We start from the raw sequence: 15447 nt of genomic DNA on the forward strand, positions 1-15447 counted from the left end.
ATATAATAATTATGGGAGAATGGTTTTCTTAGCCTGGGCAACATGGCAAACCCCATCTCTACAAAAAATACAAAAATTAGCTGAGCATGTTAGCAAATGCCTGTAGTCCCAGCTGCTAGGGAGGCTAAGGTGGGAGGAACACTTGAGCTGGGGGTCGAGGCTACAGTGAATCATGATCACACCACAGCACTCCAGCCTAGGTGACAGAGCAAGACTGTGTCTCAAAAAAAAAAAAAAAAAAGGAGTTTTCTTGAGGCTTCATCACTAGACCATTATTCTGTAACATCTTCAGAGAGTTACCTTTACTCCCTGTCTCCACTCTTCACCTCCCTCTCACTCGTCACCTCATTGTTATGGTTTTCAGTCCCATCTCTCCAAATAAACTGCTCTAGGTAAGCTGTTTTAGGTAAGTTTAGCAATGGCCTCCATGTTATTGAATCTAGCCATTGTTTTTTCATCTTTATTTTTTCCTTTTAGCAGTATTCAGCATTGTTGACCACTCTATCCTTAACAACTCTATCCTTTCCCTGTGGTTTCTATGACATGACACTCTCCTGATTGTGTCCCTCTGTCTTTACTGCTTCCTCTCTGTTCCCTTTGGAGGTCATTCTTCTTTACCTGGCTGTTAAATTGCTGAAGCTCCCCAGGGCTTGTTTGATCTCAGGTCCTTCATCATATAAAGCTACACACTCTCCTTAGATTATTTCAGCCATACTCTAGCTTTAATTATGTAAGATGGCTCACAAACTCATCTTCCTAGTTCCGGCTACACTGAACTCCAGACTCTTCTTTTGCTTTTTCACTTTGATATTTCAAAGCATTTCAACAACATGCTCAAAACAAACTCATCATCTCCCTTCCCAGTCATGGCTCTCTTTTAGTGTTCCTGATCCTAATGCACCATCTATCCAATTATGCAAAGTAGAAATCTAGTCATCAATCATGACATCTCCCTCTTTCTCACTCCCCATTTCCAGTCTATCCCCATTCCCTGTTGGTTTTCATTTCCATGTATTTCTAGAATTCATTCATAGCTCAGTTTCTTCCCCTGCCTTCCCACCAAAACTACCATCCTCACTTGCCTGCCCTGCAGCAATAGTCCACTCATTAATCTCCTAGCACTTACCCTTGTTCCTTTGTAAATCATTCTCTATCCTGTAATCTTTTCAAAACACAAATCTGACCTCTTACGATAAAGACAAGAAGACTTACCCTGTCCTGCAAGTCCAGCATAGTCTGGCTCCTGTGTCCCACTCCACCCTCCTTGCATGGCACATTCCTTCTTGCTCTCTCTCTACCTTAGCCATGCTGGTCTCTGTTCGGGATCTCATAGATCTCTGTTTGGGCCCTCATATTGGCCATGTGTATCAGTCAAGATCAAGTCAGGATATAGGAACCATGCTGGTTGTTTGAATAGGAGAAATGTAATGTAAAGCATTGTTAATTAAAACAGTAGGAGGTTACTAACTACTGGAAGGGATAAATGAGGACCATAAGGTGTCTACATTTAGCATGAGAGCAATTACTCTATCTATACTGAAGAAAATCCGACAATAAAGGAACTAAGGACTAGGGGAGGCCCCCAAGCCAAGACTAAGATTCTGATCTGATTAAAGAAGGTGTATGGCTACCAGAGGAACGTGCAGCCTTGTGGTGGTGAAAAAACTTGTCAAAGGGCATGGACTGAGTTCTTCTGTTAAGAGGCTGCCATTGCTAGAGGGTGTAGATGGATTGGAGCTGCTGAAAGCCACTGACGGTGGCAGGAGATGGGGAAAGGAACATGACATGAGGATGTAGGTTGGAGCTCCTTTGCTTGGCTGCTGGATTCCTGTGAATACTAATAATTAATAATAATAGAGGTCCAGAACCCCGAAGAGAGGTATACTCCTGTTCTTATAGCCTTGCAGGGTCACTTTATTGCCATCTGCTGACATCAAAGTTAACATTCTACTAGCTGGCAAAAGAGAATTGCTTACAGAGTCCAGCTCCAGCATCAAAAAGTAGGGCAAGAAGAGTAGATCTGGAGCCAAGAGACACTATAACTTGATAACTGGTACACAATGCTTTCTCCCCTACAAATGTAGTCACTGCTTGCAATACAATTTCCCACCCTTTTCAACTAATTATTTCATGTGATTTCAGATGAGATCATTCAGATCTCAGCTTAGGTGTTTTCCTTGGGGAATTCTTTCTTGATATCCCCAGGTCAAATACGCCAGTTACAGATTTCAGAACACTATATGCTTTTCTTTCCTAACACACAGTTGCAATTTTTCATTTGTTTGTATGGTAGTTTGATTTATACATCTTCCTATTAAACTGCAAGTTCTGTGAAGACAGAGACCACATCTGTCTTTCATTACCATTGTATTTCTGGGACCTGGAACAAAGATGGGCACTCACACAATCCTTTCTCATGATCTCTATTGAATTATTAATGATAAAATACATGGAGAAGTATAGGTTAATTAAATTTTTGTAAGTTGCTATGTTGCTTTTTAAAGATAATTAAATTTTTGTAAGTTGCTATGTTGCTTTTTAAAGATAATCATGGATTTTGTGTTTATGGATTTAAAAAGACTTTATACTAATTGAGGAAATTTGAAAATTCAGTAAGATTTGAGGGGAAAAAAAGGAAACAATCCTACCTCCCAGAAACAACCACTGTTAAATTTTATTTCAGAATGTTTTAAATGCACAGATATGTAGATTTTTTTAAAAAATGATATTAAATAGCCTGTGAACCTTTGTATTTTTTTACTTAACATGAGATTATCAACGTTACTTCATATCATTAAATGTTATTTAAAAACATGATTTAAATATCTGCATTGTATTTTTATGAATGTGCCATATTTCTTTTAATTGTTCCCAAACTGTTGTCCGTGCGAATTGTTCCTTTTTTTTTTTTTTTTTTTTTTTTTTTGAGACAGAGTCTCTCTCTGTCACTCAGGCTGGAGTGCAGTGACATGATCTCAGCTCACTACAACCTCTGCCTCCCAGGTTCAAGTGATTCTCATGCCTCAGCTTCCCAAGTAGCTAGGATTACAGGCACCTGCCACCACTTCCAGCCAATTTTTGTATTTTTAGTAGAGATGGAGTTTCACCATTTTGGCCAGGCTGTTCTCGAACTCCTGACCTCAGGTGATCTGCCCGCCTTGGCCTCCCAAAGTGCTGGGATTACAGGCATCAGCCATCACACCCGGCCTCCATTGTTTGATTTTATAAACAATATTATAGTGAATATCTCTTGTATATAGATTTGTGTGAACAACCATGATTATTTCCTTAGCATATATTCTTAGAAGTAGAATTACTGGGTTCAAAGAGTATGAATAGTGTTTAAGTTATTAGTTTACTACCGTCCAGAAAGGTTGTAGTGATCTCATTGTTATTACTTTTAAAACTGATTGGTAGGGGGATGGAACTTTTTAAGAAGTTTATTTTCCATTTATATTTCTTCTTTTGTAAATATTTAAGAACACAAAGATCAATTACCAAAGAACTACCAATTGTATTATCAGGTATCAAGTATTATAAAACACCATCACATTCACATAAGTACTTTTTCAAGAATGGTAGCATGCTTGAAGTAACATAGACATTAGCAATTTTAGACATAATTTTACAACAACAAAGTTATGCTTGGTTTCTTTATCAATTTTTTCCAAATAGAACTACTTTACAATACTTACTCAAGATCAGATGATGTGCTTTGTTGCAATTACCTGTGTATAGGAGACAATGAAACCATCTTAACTCAAAGGGTTAAAATAATTATTTTAGAACTATTTTATGTTTAATACATTCCTTTCAGTTAGGTTTGAATTCTTTTTTTTTTTTTTTTTTTGAGACGGAGTCTCACTCTGTTGCCCAAGCTGGAGTGCAGTGGCGCGATCTCAGCTCACTGCAAGCTCCACCTCCCAGGTTCACGCCATTCTCCTGCCTCAGCCTCCTGAGTAGCTGGGACTACAGGCGCCCGCCACCACGCCCGGCTAGTTTTTTTGTATTTTTAGTAGAGACGGGGTTTCACCGTGTTAGCCAGGATGGTCTCGATCTCCTGACCTCGTGATCCGCCCACCTCGGCCTCCCAAAGTGCTGGGATTACAGGCGTGAGCCACCGCGCCCGGCCAGGTTTGAGTTCTTAAAGTTAGATTTGAATTCTTTCTTCAGTCTACTTTATAAGTACATCAAGCTTTCACTAAAAAGTAAAAGCTAAAGAGAAAAAAATACATATTTTCAGAAACTTTCAAATTTGAATACATACATGGCTGTACATACATAATGAAAACTTTTGAATCCAAGTTTATATATTTCCCCCAAGAGGAGGGTTTGTTTTCTTTGGCACTGCTAACAAAAACAACCAGCACAGTTCATTTATTGTATAAAATAAATCAAATTAAGGACAAGTAAAGTATATAAGTTGATACTAAGATTTAGTAACCAGTAAGTTGATAGTTTTCACTGCTGGCAAGAGTTAAATGTGAGAACAATTGCAGGCACTGCAGCTGAGAGTAAATGGTACAACTTGACTGAAAAATAATTTGATAAAGCATATCAAGAACAAGAGAAAGAAAGGTATGAATTTGTGTTGTCTTCGTAACAAATTCCCTTAAATTGTAGTAAATAAATTTTTAAATGTAGAAATCCACATTACTGAAGAAAATGACAAAAGGGTATCCGTTTCTACAAGAAGGGAAGTAGATGGAAGGGGCTTTATTGATGAATCAGATGCTGCAGCATAGAATACAGAGGGAGGAGCTTTGGTGGGGAGGAAGATGATTGCCCTGCAGAAACTGGGGGAGCCCTGGGTTCAGAGTCAGCACATGGGATGGAAGGCACACTCAAGAAGAGGAGTATAAAGCAGAGGAATTAAATGAAAGTATTTTAAGGAACAGCCCACTATCCCCTTACCATCTGTTCCATCCCCCAACTTGTTCTTTTAGCTGCATAACATTTATCCTCAAGGCAAAAAGGGAGGAAGAGAGTGGACAGTGATCTGCAAGTATATTAATCACCTGTTAAAACAAAAGTCGAAACCCTTTAAAGGAAAAGAAGAAGATCTAGAGTTTCTCAGTGTGTCATCCCAAATGGTCAGTGTCCAATTTTAAAAATTACTAGACATGGGAAGGAGCAGGAAAATGTGACCTATAATGAAGAGAAAGGTTAATTATTAGAAACAGACCCATTGACAACACAGAAGTTGGAATTAGCAGACAAGGATTGCTAATTAAAAATATGTTGAGAATTTTACAGAAAGAAACGATGGATATGATGGATGAAGAGAAAGAAGATTTAAGTCATCAGATGTGCTTAGCAACAGTTCAGACAATGAAGAAGAAAGGATGAGTGAACTTAAAAACAAGTCAAAAGAAACTATGCAAACTGAAGAACAGAGAGAAAAAAAAGTAAAAGAATAAAACAAACAAAGCCAGAGCCTCGGTGACTTAAGGCATAGTATCAGGCAGTCTCACGAAGGTGTAATTGGAGTTTCAGAAGAAGAGCAAAGAGGAAATTTGGCAGGGAGAAAAGGAGGAAGCCATGAAGAAATGATGGACACAGTTTATCCAAATTTGATGAAAAACAACAAGCCTCATATCCAAGGTTCATTTCATAGTAATACATTGTTTGATTGATCAAAAAGACATAACACCTCTAAATATATGTGCATCTAATGATTCCAGATCCATGAAGCAGCAATATATAGAACTAAAGAAAGTGACAAATCCAAATCCACAGCAATTGTAGACCTTAATATCATATTATTAATACCTGATAGAACATATAGATTAAAAATTAGTAAGAACATAGACGATTTGAACAATACTATCAAACAACTTGAACCAATTGATATCTATAGGACAACACACCCAACAATTTCAAGAGAATATGGCAGTTACTTTTAAAAAGGCCAGTTGCTGGACCATAAAATAAGTTTCAAATTTTAAAGTACCATCTTAAGAGTGTGGTGTCTGAACACATAATTGAATTAACAATAGCAATAAGATAACTAGAAAATCTCTGAACGTTTAAAAATTAATCTTCTAAACAATCCGTTAGTCAAAAAGAAAATTTCACAAGAGATGTGAGAAAAATTTTGAACTGAATCATAATGAAAATATAATAAACCAATTTCCAATATCAGGAATAAAATTAAATTCATTCATTTAAAAGCTAACAACAGGATATTATAAACAACTTTATGCCAATCCAACAACTTAAATGAAATGGACAAATTCTTAAAAAACACACCCTACCAAAACACACAAGAAGAAATAGAAAATCTGAATAACACTATACTTATCAAGGAAATTCATAATTAAAATTGCCAGGCCCAGATGACTTCATTAGTGAATTTCCATGAGCATTTGAGGAATAAATATGACTGCAATCTTAAACAGTTTCAGAAAATAGAAAGAAGGAATACTTCCCAACTCATTTTATGAGGCCAGCATAACTCATACCAAAACCTGACAAAGTCATTACAAGAAAAGAAAATTACAGAATATTGTTAATGAATAAAGAAGTAAAAATCCTCAACAAAACATTAACAAGTGAAGTAAACAATATATAGAAGGATAATACACCATGACCAAGTGGGCGTGGTTAATGTCAGGAACTCAACATTGATTTAACATTAAAAAACAATCAACATAATATTATTAATAAAAGAGAACAATAATATGATCATCTCAGTGTATAAAATAAATTCACTTGACAAAATAAAAACTTTCAGCAAAGAAGGAATACAAGAGAACTTCTAAAGTCTAATAAATATATGGAAACTCTACAGCTGTGTGATACCTGACAAAATACTGAATGCAGTTTCCCTGAGATCCAGAATAATGCAGGGATGCTCATTCTGCTTTGTAGTTAGGATTAATAAGACAAGGAAATAAGGTAAGGAATGATTGGAAAAGAAGAAGTTAGACTTCATCATCACTGTCATCATTGTGTTTGTAGAAAGAAAATCTTAAGAAACCTATCAAAAAATAAATAAATAAAGCTGCCAGAACTAATAAGGAAATTAGCCAGGTTGCTAGATACAAGTTCAATATATTAAGAAGCATTTGTATTCCTGAACTCTAGCAACCAACATTTTGGAATTGAAGTTTTTAAAAATACTATAAACAATTACATAAAAAGTCTAAAATACCTAGGAATAAATTTGACTGTAGATGCACAAGACTCTAAGAACTATAAAATGATGCTGAAGCAAACTTAGAATCTAAATAAATGGCATAGTATGTCATGTTGAGGGTCAAAAGTCTCAGTATTGTTAAGATACCACTTACCCCCAAATTGCTTTATAGATTCAACACAAGACCAATGAAAATCTCATCATATTTTTTGTTGAAATAGGCAAATTGATTCTTAAATGTATATTAAAATGCGAAGGACCTAAGATAGTCAAAACAGTCTTGAAAAAGAAGAGCAAAGCTGGACATTTATTACCTGATATTAAGACTCATTGTGTATTAATAGTTATAGTAACCAGGACAGTGTGATGGTGGTGTGAGAACTGGCAGCTAGGTCTGTGGAATGGAATACAGTCCAGAAATAGTCATGCATATAGTCAATTAATTTTTAACAAAGGTACCAAGACAATTCAATGGGAAAGGTCAATTAAGATTTACTCTGCTATCCTCTTACATTATTTTTTCACATTTTACATACTAGTTATTAAGGTCAGTCTGTTTCTCATTTATTGCCTATAAATAAACCAGAGCTGATACATTGTGTGCTCTCCATATGTGTCTGTTGAATCCTTGAATCAGAAACCAATGTGATACTCATGACATTATACACCATTTGTGTATATATACAAAATTGGGATTTGGTGTTTTTAATAAAAGGAAGGCTCAAGTAATCATTAAATTCAAAGACACAAACTTCTAGGAGCCATTTTTAGATACATGGACAAGGATTAAATTAAAATGTATACAATTTGTATTGAAATCTAGGCAGATGGGATGTTTCCAGAGATAACTTTTCTTTCCATGATACAGCTACTGTGCTTCAAGTATTTGATGAATATTAGATAAAGACACAGCCAGAGACTCATCAGACTAGGCTCCCTACAACTGGAAGGGCCGTAAGCATGCATAGCACTAAAGTAACACTGATTCATTCATTCAGTATTTATTATGTATCTACGAGATACCAAGCACGTACAGTAATGATGAACAAGACATACATCACCCTGTCACCACTTTTCTCATATAGAAATTGCAGAGGATATTTTAAGTCTTCGTTAAAACAAATATCCTTTTCTAAAATATAAATTAGTAGTGATTACACACTGAAGAGCAACACTCTCACACTCCTTGTGTGTCCTATTAGTGTTATCCAATAGAAATTTAACACATACTATGTATATAATTTTATATTTTCTGGTAGCCACATTTAAAAAGTGTAAACAGGTGAATTAAATTGGGTAATATATTTTATTTAACTTAATGTATCAAAAATATCATTTCTACATGTCAATATTTTTTAAATTATTAAAGAAATATTTTAATTTTTTTATTTCGTACTAAATCTTCAAATTTCAGCATATATGTTACACTTACAGCACATCTCAATTTGGACAAGCCACATTTCCAGTGTTCAGTAGCCACATGTGCCAGTAGCTGCCTTACTGGACACTGAGGCTTATGTGTGAATCAGCCTCCATTGAGCTATAACCTGTTGGAGTTTACAAGTGGACTCCAGATAGATGGAGAGCTGATGGTATTTCTCACTATAATGTTAGAGGAAAGTCACTAGATACAGTGACTTTCTGTTAAAGCTCTATAACCCTCCACCAGTTTTCATCTGCAAGAGTCCCAGAGTTTTACTATATTTGAAGACAAGTCTGTACTGAAGTAATGCTGATTCATTCATTCAGTATTTATTATGTATCTACAAGATACCAAACACATACAGTAATGATGAACAAGACATACATGCATGTCATACATATATGCAAATATGTACAAGTGGTCTTGAAGATTTTAATGTTCAGTGATTCCACTAGCAATGAGACAGCTTTTCAGGACCTAAAAAAATATCTCTACTCACATTTCTCAATTGATATTTGTTTGGGGAATGTTGAAACGAACCAGTAGACCACATATCAGTTCTCTGATACACAGACAAAATGTTTTCAGCTCTAAGTTAATGAGCCCATGCTCATTTGCATGCTTGGCTTCCATTTAAAATTCTTTTGCATTTCATTACAATAATTTTTTCCCTCTGCTCTAGGGTCATTGTTTCCATTAAGTTAGAGTATAAATCCGCTTATTTTCAGGAATATGATCTCTATGATCTCTTTACGACACTATACACAAAGATCTGTGTTTTAAATTTGATATGGTTTGAATGTTTGTCCCCTCCAGATCTCATGTTGAAATGCGATTCCCAATGTCAGAGGTAAGGCCCAGTGGGAGGTGATTGGATCGTGGGGGCAGATGCCTCATGAATGGTTTAACAGCATCCCCTTGGTGATAAGCGAGTTCTTGCTCAGTTACTTCATGTGAGATCTGGTTGTTTAAAAGTATGTAGCACCTCTCCCCTCACTCTTTTGCTCCCATTCTCACCATGTGATATGCTGGCTCCCAGTCATCTTCTACCATGATTGTGAGCTTCCTTAGGCCCTCACCAGAAGCTGAGCAGATGTTGGCATCATGCTTCTTGTACAGCGTACAGAATCATGAACCAAATAAACCTCTTTTTCTTTAAAAATTGCCCAGGCTCAAGTATTCCCTTACAGCAGTGCAAAAACAGCCTATCCCAGAATTCTCAATTTATAGTATCTCATCAAGACTGCCTCTCAACTGAGATTTAGAGAGGTAGTGACTTGGAACCAGTTTGGACATATCATTGTTTTAACACAAATGTTTATAGACTCAACATAAAATTAGTCTTTTATCTTTTACAGTAGGGTTTCTCAGGGTGGCTGGTACCACCCATCTCCACTCCAACAGAATCACCTGGGGAGGAGAAGCCTGGGCCCACGACTGAACTGGAATCTCTAGAAATGGTGTTTGGGAACTTGCATGTGTAATATGTACCAAAGGAAACTCATTTCACACTGAAGTTTGACAGCCAGTGCCTTATAGTGAAGTTCTACTTTAATATAACTAAGGATAAAATTGCATACTACCATTTGAATCTGTTTTATTACTGGAGGAAATGCTGTTTTCAGTACTTATATACTTTGTTTACTACCTTTGCTGAACACTTTGTGTACTGTGAGTAAACTTTTAAGGGTATTCATTCAGCTCATAAAAAGTATGTTGTGCTTTCTTGATACATAAGTTATGAATGATGGATTCAACTGAAGTCTAATTATATTGATCATGAATGGACTAATGTCTAAAATCAAATTGACTAGGACCTAGATCATGTTCCTTTGTATTTTTTCAAGTGTAGTCTCTGTGACTGTGTCAGGTAAGATTTTCATTGTATTTTACTTTTTTCTATGAAATTGTTTCGAATGTACTTTAATTCAATCATAATTCTACAGAAAGCCATTGAGCCAGACACAAGTACCAGGGCTTCAAAACAGAACTGGACTCAGTGTTGGCCCTTGGAAAGGTTGCAGCCCCTGCAAGGCAGGGGTGAGGGGCAGATACAGAAGCCTTGTGTTAAAACATAAAACCATGGTACCATGGTTTTAAGTAAAGCAAAGCACCATGAGAGTAGAGAGTAGCAGCGCAAGGGTGACTATCTGAAAAGGCTGAGCATTACAAAGATGACTGTGTTCTGTTTGAGTGCAAGCCAGTCAGCCAGACAAGTGAAGACATTCCCACAAGGTCATCCAGGACATAAGGAATACCAGAACTTGGTTTTCCTAGATCCAAACTGCACTCATCAAGCTTTCTACAAGAACCTGGCCTTCAAAAGCACACTGGCTTCCCTTTTCTCACACCCAAAACTTTCTCTGGTAGTAAGCAAGATGTTAAGGGTGATACATTTCCTTTTCAGGCCACTAACGTGCCATTTAATTCACTCCAGCAATAACTAAATAGGAGCCTACCTTTAAAAGATGCCGAAAGCAACATCCTGCTAATTTATTGCCACATCTGTTACATCTCCAGAGAGAATCTGACTCCCTAGATTTTAAATATAGTTGAGATATTATGATGACGTTTTCTGATTTAAGCCCTCCATAAATTAGATGCAATGATTATAGTATCTGTTGTCACTTCATTTTTGCTCTATCTCCAATCACTCTTCTGCCTTCATTAATTCCGAATAAAATATCACAAGACATTAATGTAGCACTTGGAGATAGGAGGGCTACATTTTTATAGCCTCAATATGAAATTGTACTTAAAGACTCATAAGCCTTTACTGAAATAGCAGGGGGGAAGAGGCACTGCTCATCTTCTACAGCCCTCTTAGTAACCTTCCTGGATGGTTATGGATGAGGAAACTAGGGCTCAGAGATGCCCAGGGTCACTCTACAAGTAATTACCAGAGCCAAAACATGCCCAAGTCTTCCTACTCAAAATACAAGGCTCTTCCAGTACACCCTCTAATCTTCTGGGGATTATTTTAAAACAGTTTCTTGGCTGTTTGCAATGAAAGGCATTATTGCCAACTTGTAAACAAAAACAAAAGTCTTGGCATCCTCCATCACTTTATCATCAGTGTTTTTAGTTTATCACTTCACAGTCATTATTTGGTGTTTTCTTACAGAAGGCAACAGACTACTGCAACAGAAACTATCCTTAGATGGGAACCCCAAACCTATACATGGAACAACAGAGAGGTCAGATGGCCTACAGTGGTCAGCTGAGCAGCCTTGTAACCCAAGCAAGCCTAAGGCAAAAACATCTCCTGTTAAGTCCAATACCCCTGCAGCTCATCTTGAAATAAAGCCAGATGAGTTGGCAAAGAAAAGAGGTAAAGTGATTTCTTTTGCACAAATGATTCAACATATTTTGCACATACAGAAAAGTGCCAGAGTGACAGAACTTTCCAAAAGATGCTGCTTAGTGAAGACAGATGCACATGAAATTGCATTTTTTTTTCTGTGACCCACATAGATGGAAAGGCAGATGTGATTCCTCCCATGTAATCAAAGGTCTTGAATATTTAAATGGAATTACATCTCCTTTCTCTGCCCCTCTGAGACCATCCTTCTTGTAGGCATGGATAAACTTGCACCACAAATACCTTCCATCCTAATATCTTATAAAGCAAGTGCTCATGCAGGAGCTCTTTTAAAAATGTAACTGCTGAAAGGGATTCATGTTTCCCTGATACGCAATTGCGTGACTTGCATTGAACAAAGATGAGTCTGGAGGCTGGTATATGTTCTTCAGATATGGTCTTCCCAATGTAAATTCAGTTCTGTGTTAGAAATTACACACAATGTAACATTGAAAGAGGGTTTTATATTTGACATGCTGGATTTTTATGATTTTTCTGAGCTTGGATATACTTGATACATGACTGGTATTAAAAATGAAAATCACTTCCTTTCTGATTCCCAGAAGATTAAATACTATTCTTTTCATTCAGCCTCAGTTGTATCTGATTTCCTTGGCTTTAGTTTGATCTGCTTTCTCACTTTTCTTGAGGGGGATTTCTTTCTTCTATGAAACATGGCCTGATTGTGATAAGTACAATCTGCCTGTTTGTGATACACTATCTGTAGACCCTGGTGACAGTTTCAGGAAATCAGGCGAGATGGGCACCCATAGAGCTATTTTCAGTGCTGCTGCTCTAATTACAGACCTGGCTTCAGATGATGGCGCCAGTGCCAGTGTACCTGGCACTGATGCCCCATCCTCTCTCTAGCTCATTTGTACCTCTCCCAGTCTCTGTGTCAATTTCCTCTTCCAAAAGCCCTGCTGGCTTTTAACCATGCAAAGTGGTGTTTATAGAGAGAGCCAGCAGCACAAATGGTCTTTAGACATATCAGATTCTAAGGCGCTGCAATTTGTGATAGAACATAATGATCACAGCCTCCTTCCAAAGAGTGCAGGAGACAAGCGTACCCCAGATGGCCCAGCCAGAGACCCCACTGGTGAAACCATAACAGCCTCAGGTGCCACGCAAACCACCCACACTGGGTTACAAACATTCTCCTGATGGAACTTTTACTAGATGAAAGATGAGTCCATTTTTCTTGGTGGGCTAATTGCTTTGTTTTGTCATTTAGCTTACAAACAGAGGATAAAATGCTCAAGTTAATAATATTTTTTGACATCAATTTTAGGCCCAAATATTGAGAAATCAGTGAAGGATTTGCAACGCTGCACCGTTTCTCTAACTAGATATCGCGTCATGATCAAGGAAGAAGTGGATAGTTCTGTGAAGAAGATCAAAGCTGCCTTTGCTGAATTACACAACTGGTGAGTGATTCAATGTAGGAACTATAAATTTGTGCTGCTTGAGCTGTTCCAACAGGTAAAAGTATCAGATGGAATACGTTGTTTATTTAGTACATAAACATCACAGAATAACTCTCCAGCAGATTTTGTTAAGCCCTGCAGGCAGTAGCATGTATCTTGGGAATAAAAAAGAAGATAAAGTATTTGAATAAAAAGAAACCTGATAGACATAATTCACTGGAGTTTGAAGTTGGCCCAAAACTATATGAATGATGTAGAACAAAACCTCAACAAAGAATAAAACCTCAAAAAATAATATTTTTGACAAATCCCTGGAAGGCTAATATCATGAATACTACTAGGAAGACAAAATATTTTCCAGCATTATAATTATAAAATAAGAATTCCCTTAATGAAATTCAGAAACATCTCATATAAGCTTAGCGACAGAATCCCATTCTTGGGTAACTTTAAGACTAGAATTTAAACATGGTACATCAATATGGTTTTGGTCCTGCCTTGCCCTTCCCTGCTACTGATTTTGATGGAAAATGTTTGAACCCTGTGTATTTGCTCATGTCCACAATTGAAATGATACATCTGTTAATAAAGGTTTAGTTATTATCAGTAGAAAAATGTTCTCAGCGTATCAGTTAGGTCTCTTTCATTTTGGAGTGGCAGAAATCAAGTCACACTAGTTAAAGACAAAAGAGAATTTATTGGCTGATATACATGAAAATTTCAGAAGGTTCCTCCAGACAAATTTGGCTCTAACTCCTCATTATGTTATCAGGACTCAGTCTGTCTCACCCTCTCTCCTTCCTGTCTCTCCTGGTGCCTCCCAGAGTCTCCTAGCTCTCTCCATTCTTGGCTTTTTTCTTAGGCACCATCTCTCCTTGTGGCAGCAAAGAGGACCCCCTCACAGCTGCCAGATTACATAATCCTTAGCCCCTCTGATGATCTGAGAGACGGCTTGGTCTGAAATAGCAAAAGTCCAAGGGTTGGCACATATCCATCATGCCCAAGTTCATGTAACATATTCCCTATCTCTCATTGGCCTCCCGTGATTCTAGAATTTGATCACTACTTCTGCATGTTTTTCCTATTCCAAGTCCTTGCTTTGACATTGATGTGCTTTTTAGCAGAAACTATGGAGTTGTGTAAAACTAAGAATTAAGCTTAACACTAATCTAAAATGCATGAATTTTAAACCATCTGCTATGTATCATATAAGATCCTAAGGGTACAGAAGACACCAGGAACTTGAAAGAAAACTTTCTCCTTCAGTTATCATTCAGCCTCTCAGAGGCCCTCTGAGGGGAGGATTCATCTGCCTTCCCCCATCCCCAGTCGTGGCATCTGGATGTCACCGTAAGTCTTCTCTGTTTGATCATATTGTTCAAAGCAACTCCAAGAATATGTTTGAGTACTTAGAGAAATTAAAGATGCTATACAAATGAAAATTGTTATTACTATTATTTTATAGTTTTATAACTTTCCAATCTATCTTTAGGTAAGTTACCTTAACACTTAGAAGTACACCCAGCTTCCAGGGCTGTTCTCTAGAGCCAGGGTCTAGAGACATGGGGCCAACTAGTAACTATCCTAAGCATTATGGCCGTAAGGTGTCTGTGCGCTACCCAGCTCTGCTGTTGCTGCTCAACGGCAGCCCTAGATAATCAAAAAGGCTGTGGGCCAGATTTGGCTCATGGGGGTCATAGTTTGTCAACCCCTGTCTAGAGGCATTAGTTAGCTGTTCAGAGAAGACCACTCCATCTTACTCTTTAGTGTGGCCTTTTCGAATAAACTCTTCCTCTGAGCCCTCTGTGTGATACCTTCCATCTGAGTGACTCATACACTAATTGACAAAGTGTAACAATGCCCTCAAATTACTTCCCTCTTCTCCAGCTGCTCTGAGTACTTCTTATTTTATTTTATTTCTTAGTAAAATGAACATCACATGGGTCATGAGACATCTTGAGATTTATAACAGATTCTGTGAGAGTTTTACTCCTCAAGAGCTGAAAGCGTGGGGCCAGGAAAGTCAGCACCCGAGGAAATTGTATATTTTTTCTCTGCTTGTAATTCATGTTGTGTTTTAAACTGATGGAAAGAA

At 37.3% G+C, this 15447-nt stretch overlaps 1 protein-coding gene across 10 annotated transcripts in view; it reads left to right on the forward strand.

Annotated features, from left to right (window-relative positions):
• Window positions 1–15447, forward strand: part of SPATS2L (spermatogenesis associated serine rich 2 like) — a 172100-nt gene that overhangs the window by 120888 nt on the left and 35765 nt on the right. For 7 of the 10 annotated variants that reach the window (XM_025405002.1, XM_025405001.1, XM_025404999.1 and 4 more), the window contains 2 exons: window positions 11689–11895; window positions 13217–13352. In XM_025405002.1, the coding sequence (XP_025260787.1) occupies window positions 11689–11895; window positions 13217–13352 (343 nt within the window). The remainder of the gene's footprint in view (window positions 1–11688; window positions 11896–13216; window positions 13353–15447) is intronic. The other 3 variants (XM_025405004.1, XM_025405005.1, XM_025405006.1) reach the window with 1 other exon arrangement.

This window comes from Theropithecus gelada, chromosome 12 (genome assembly GCF_003255815.1).
Source record: "Theropithecus gelada isolate Dixy chromosome 12, Tgel_1.0, whole genome shotgun sequence".
Taxonomy (NCBI): domain Eukaryota; kingdom Metazoa; phylum Chordata; class Mammalia; order Primates; family Cercopithecidae; genus Theropithecus; species Theropithecus gelada.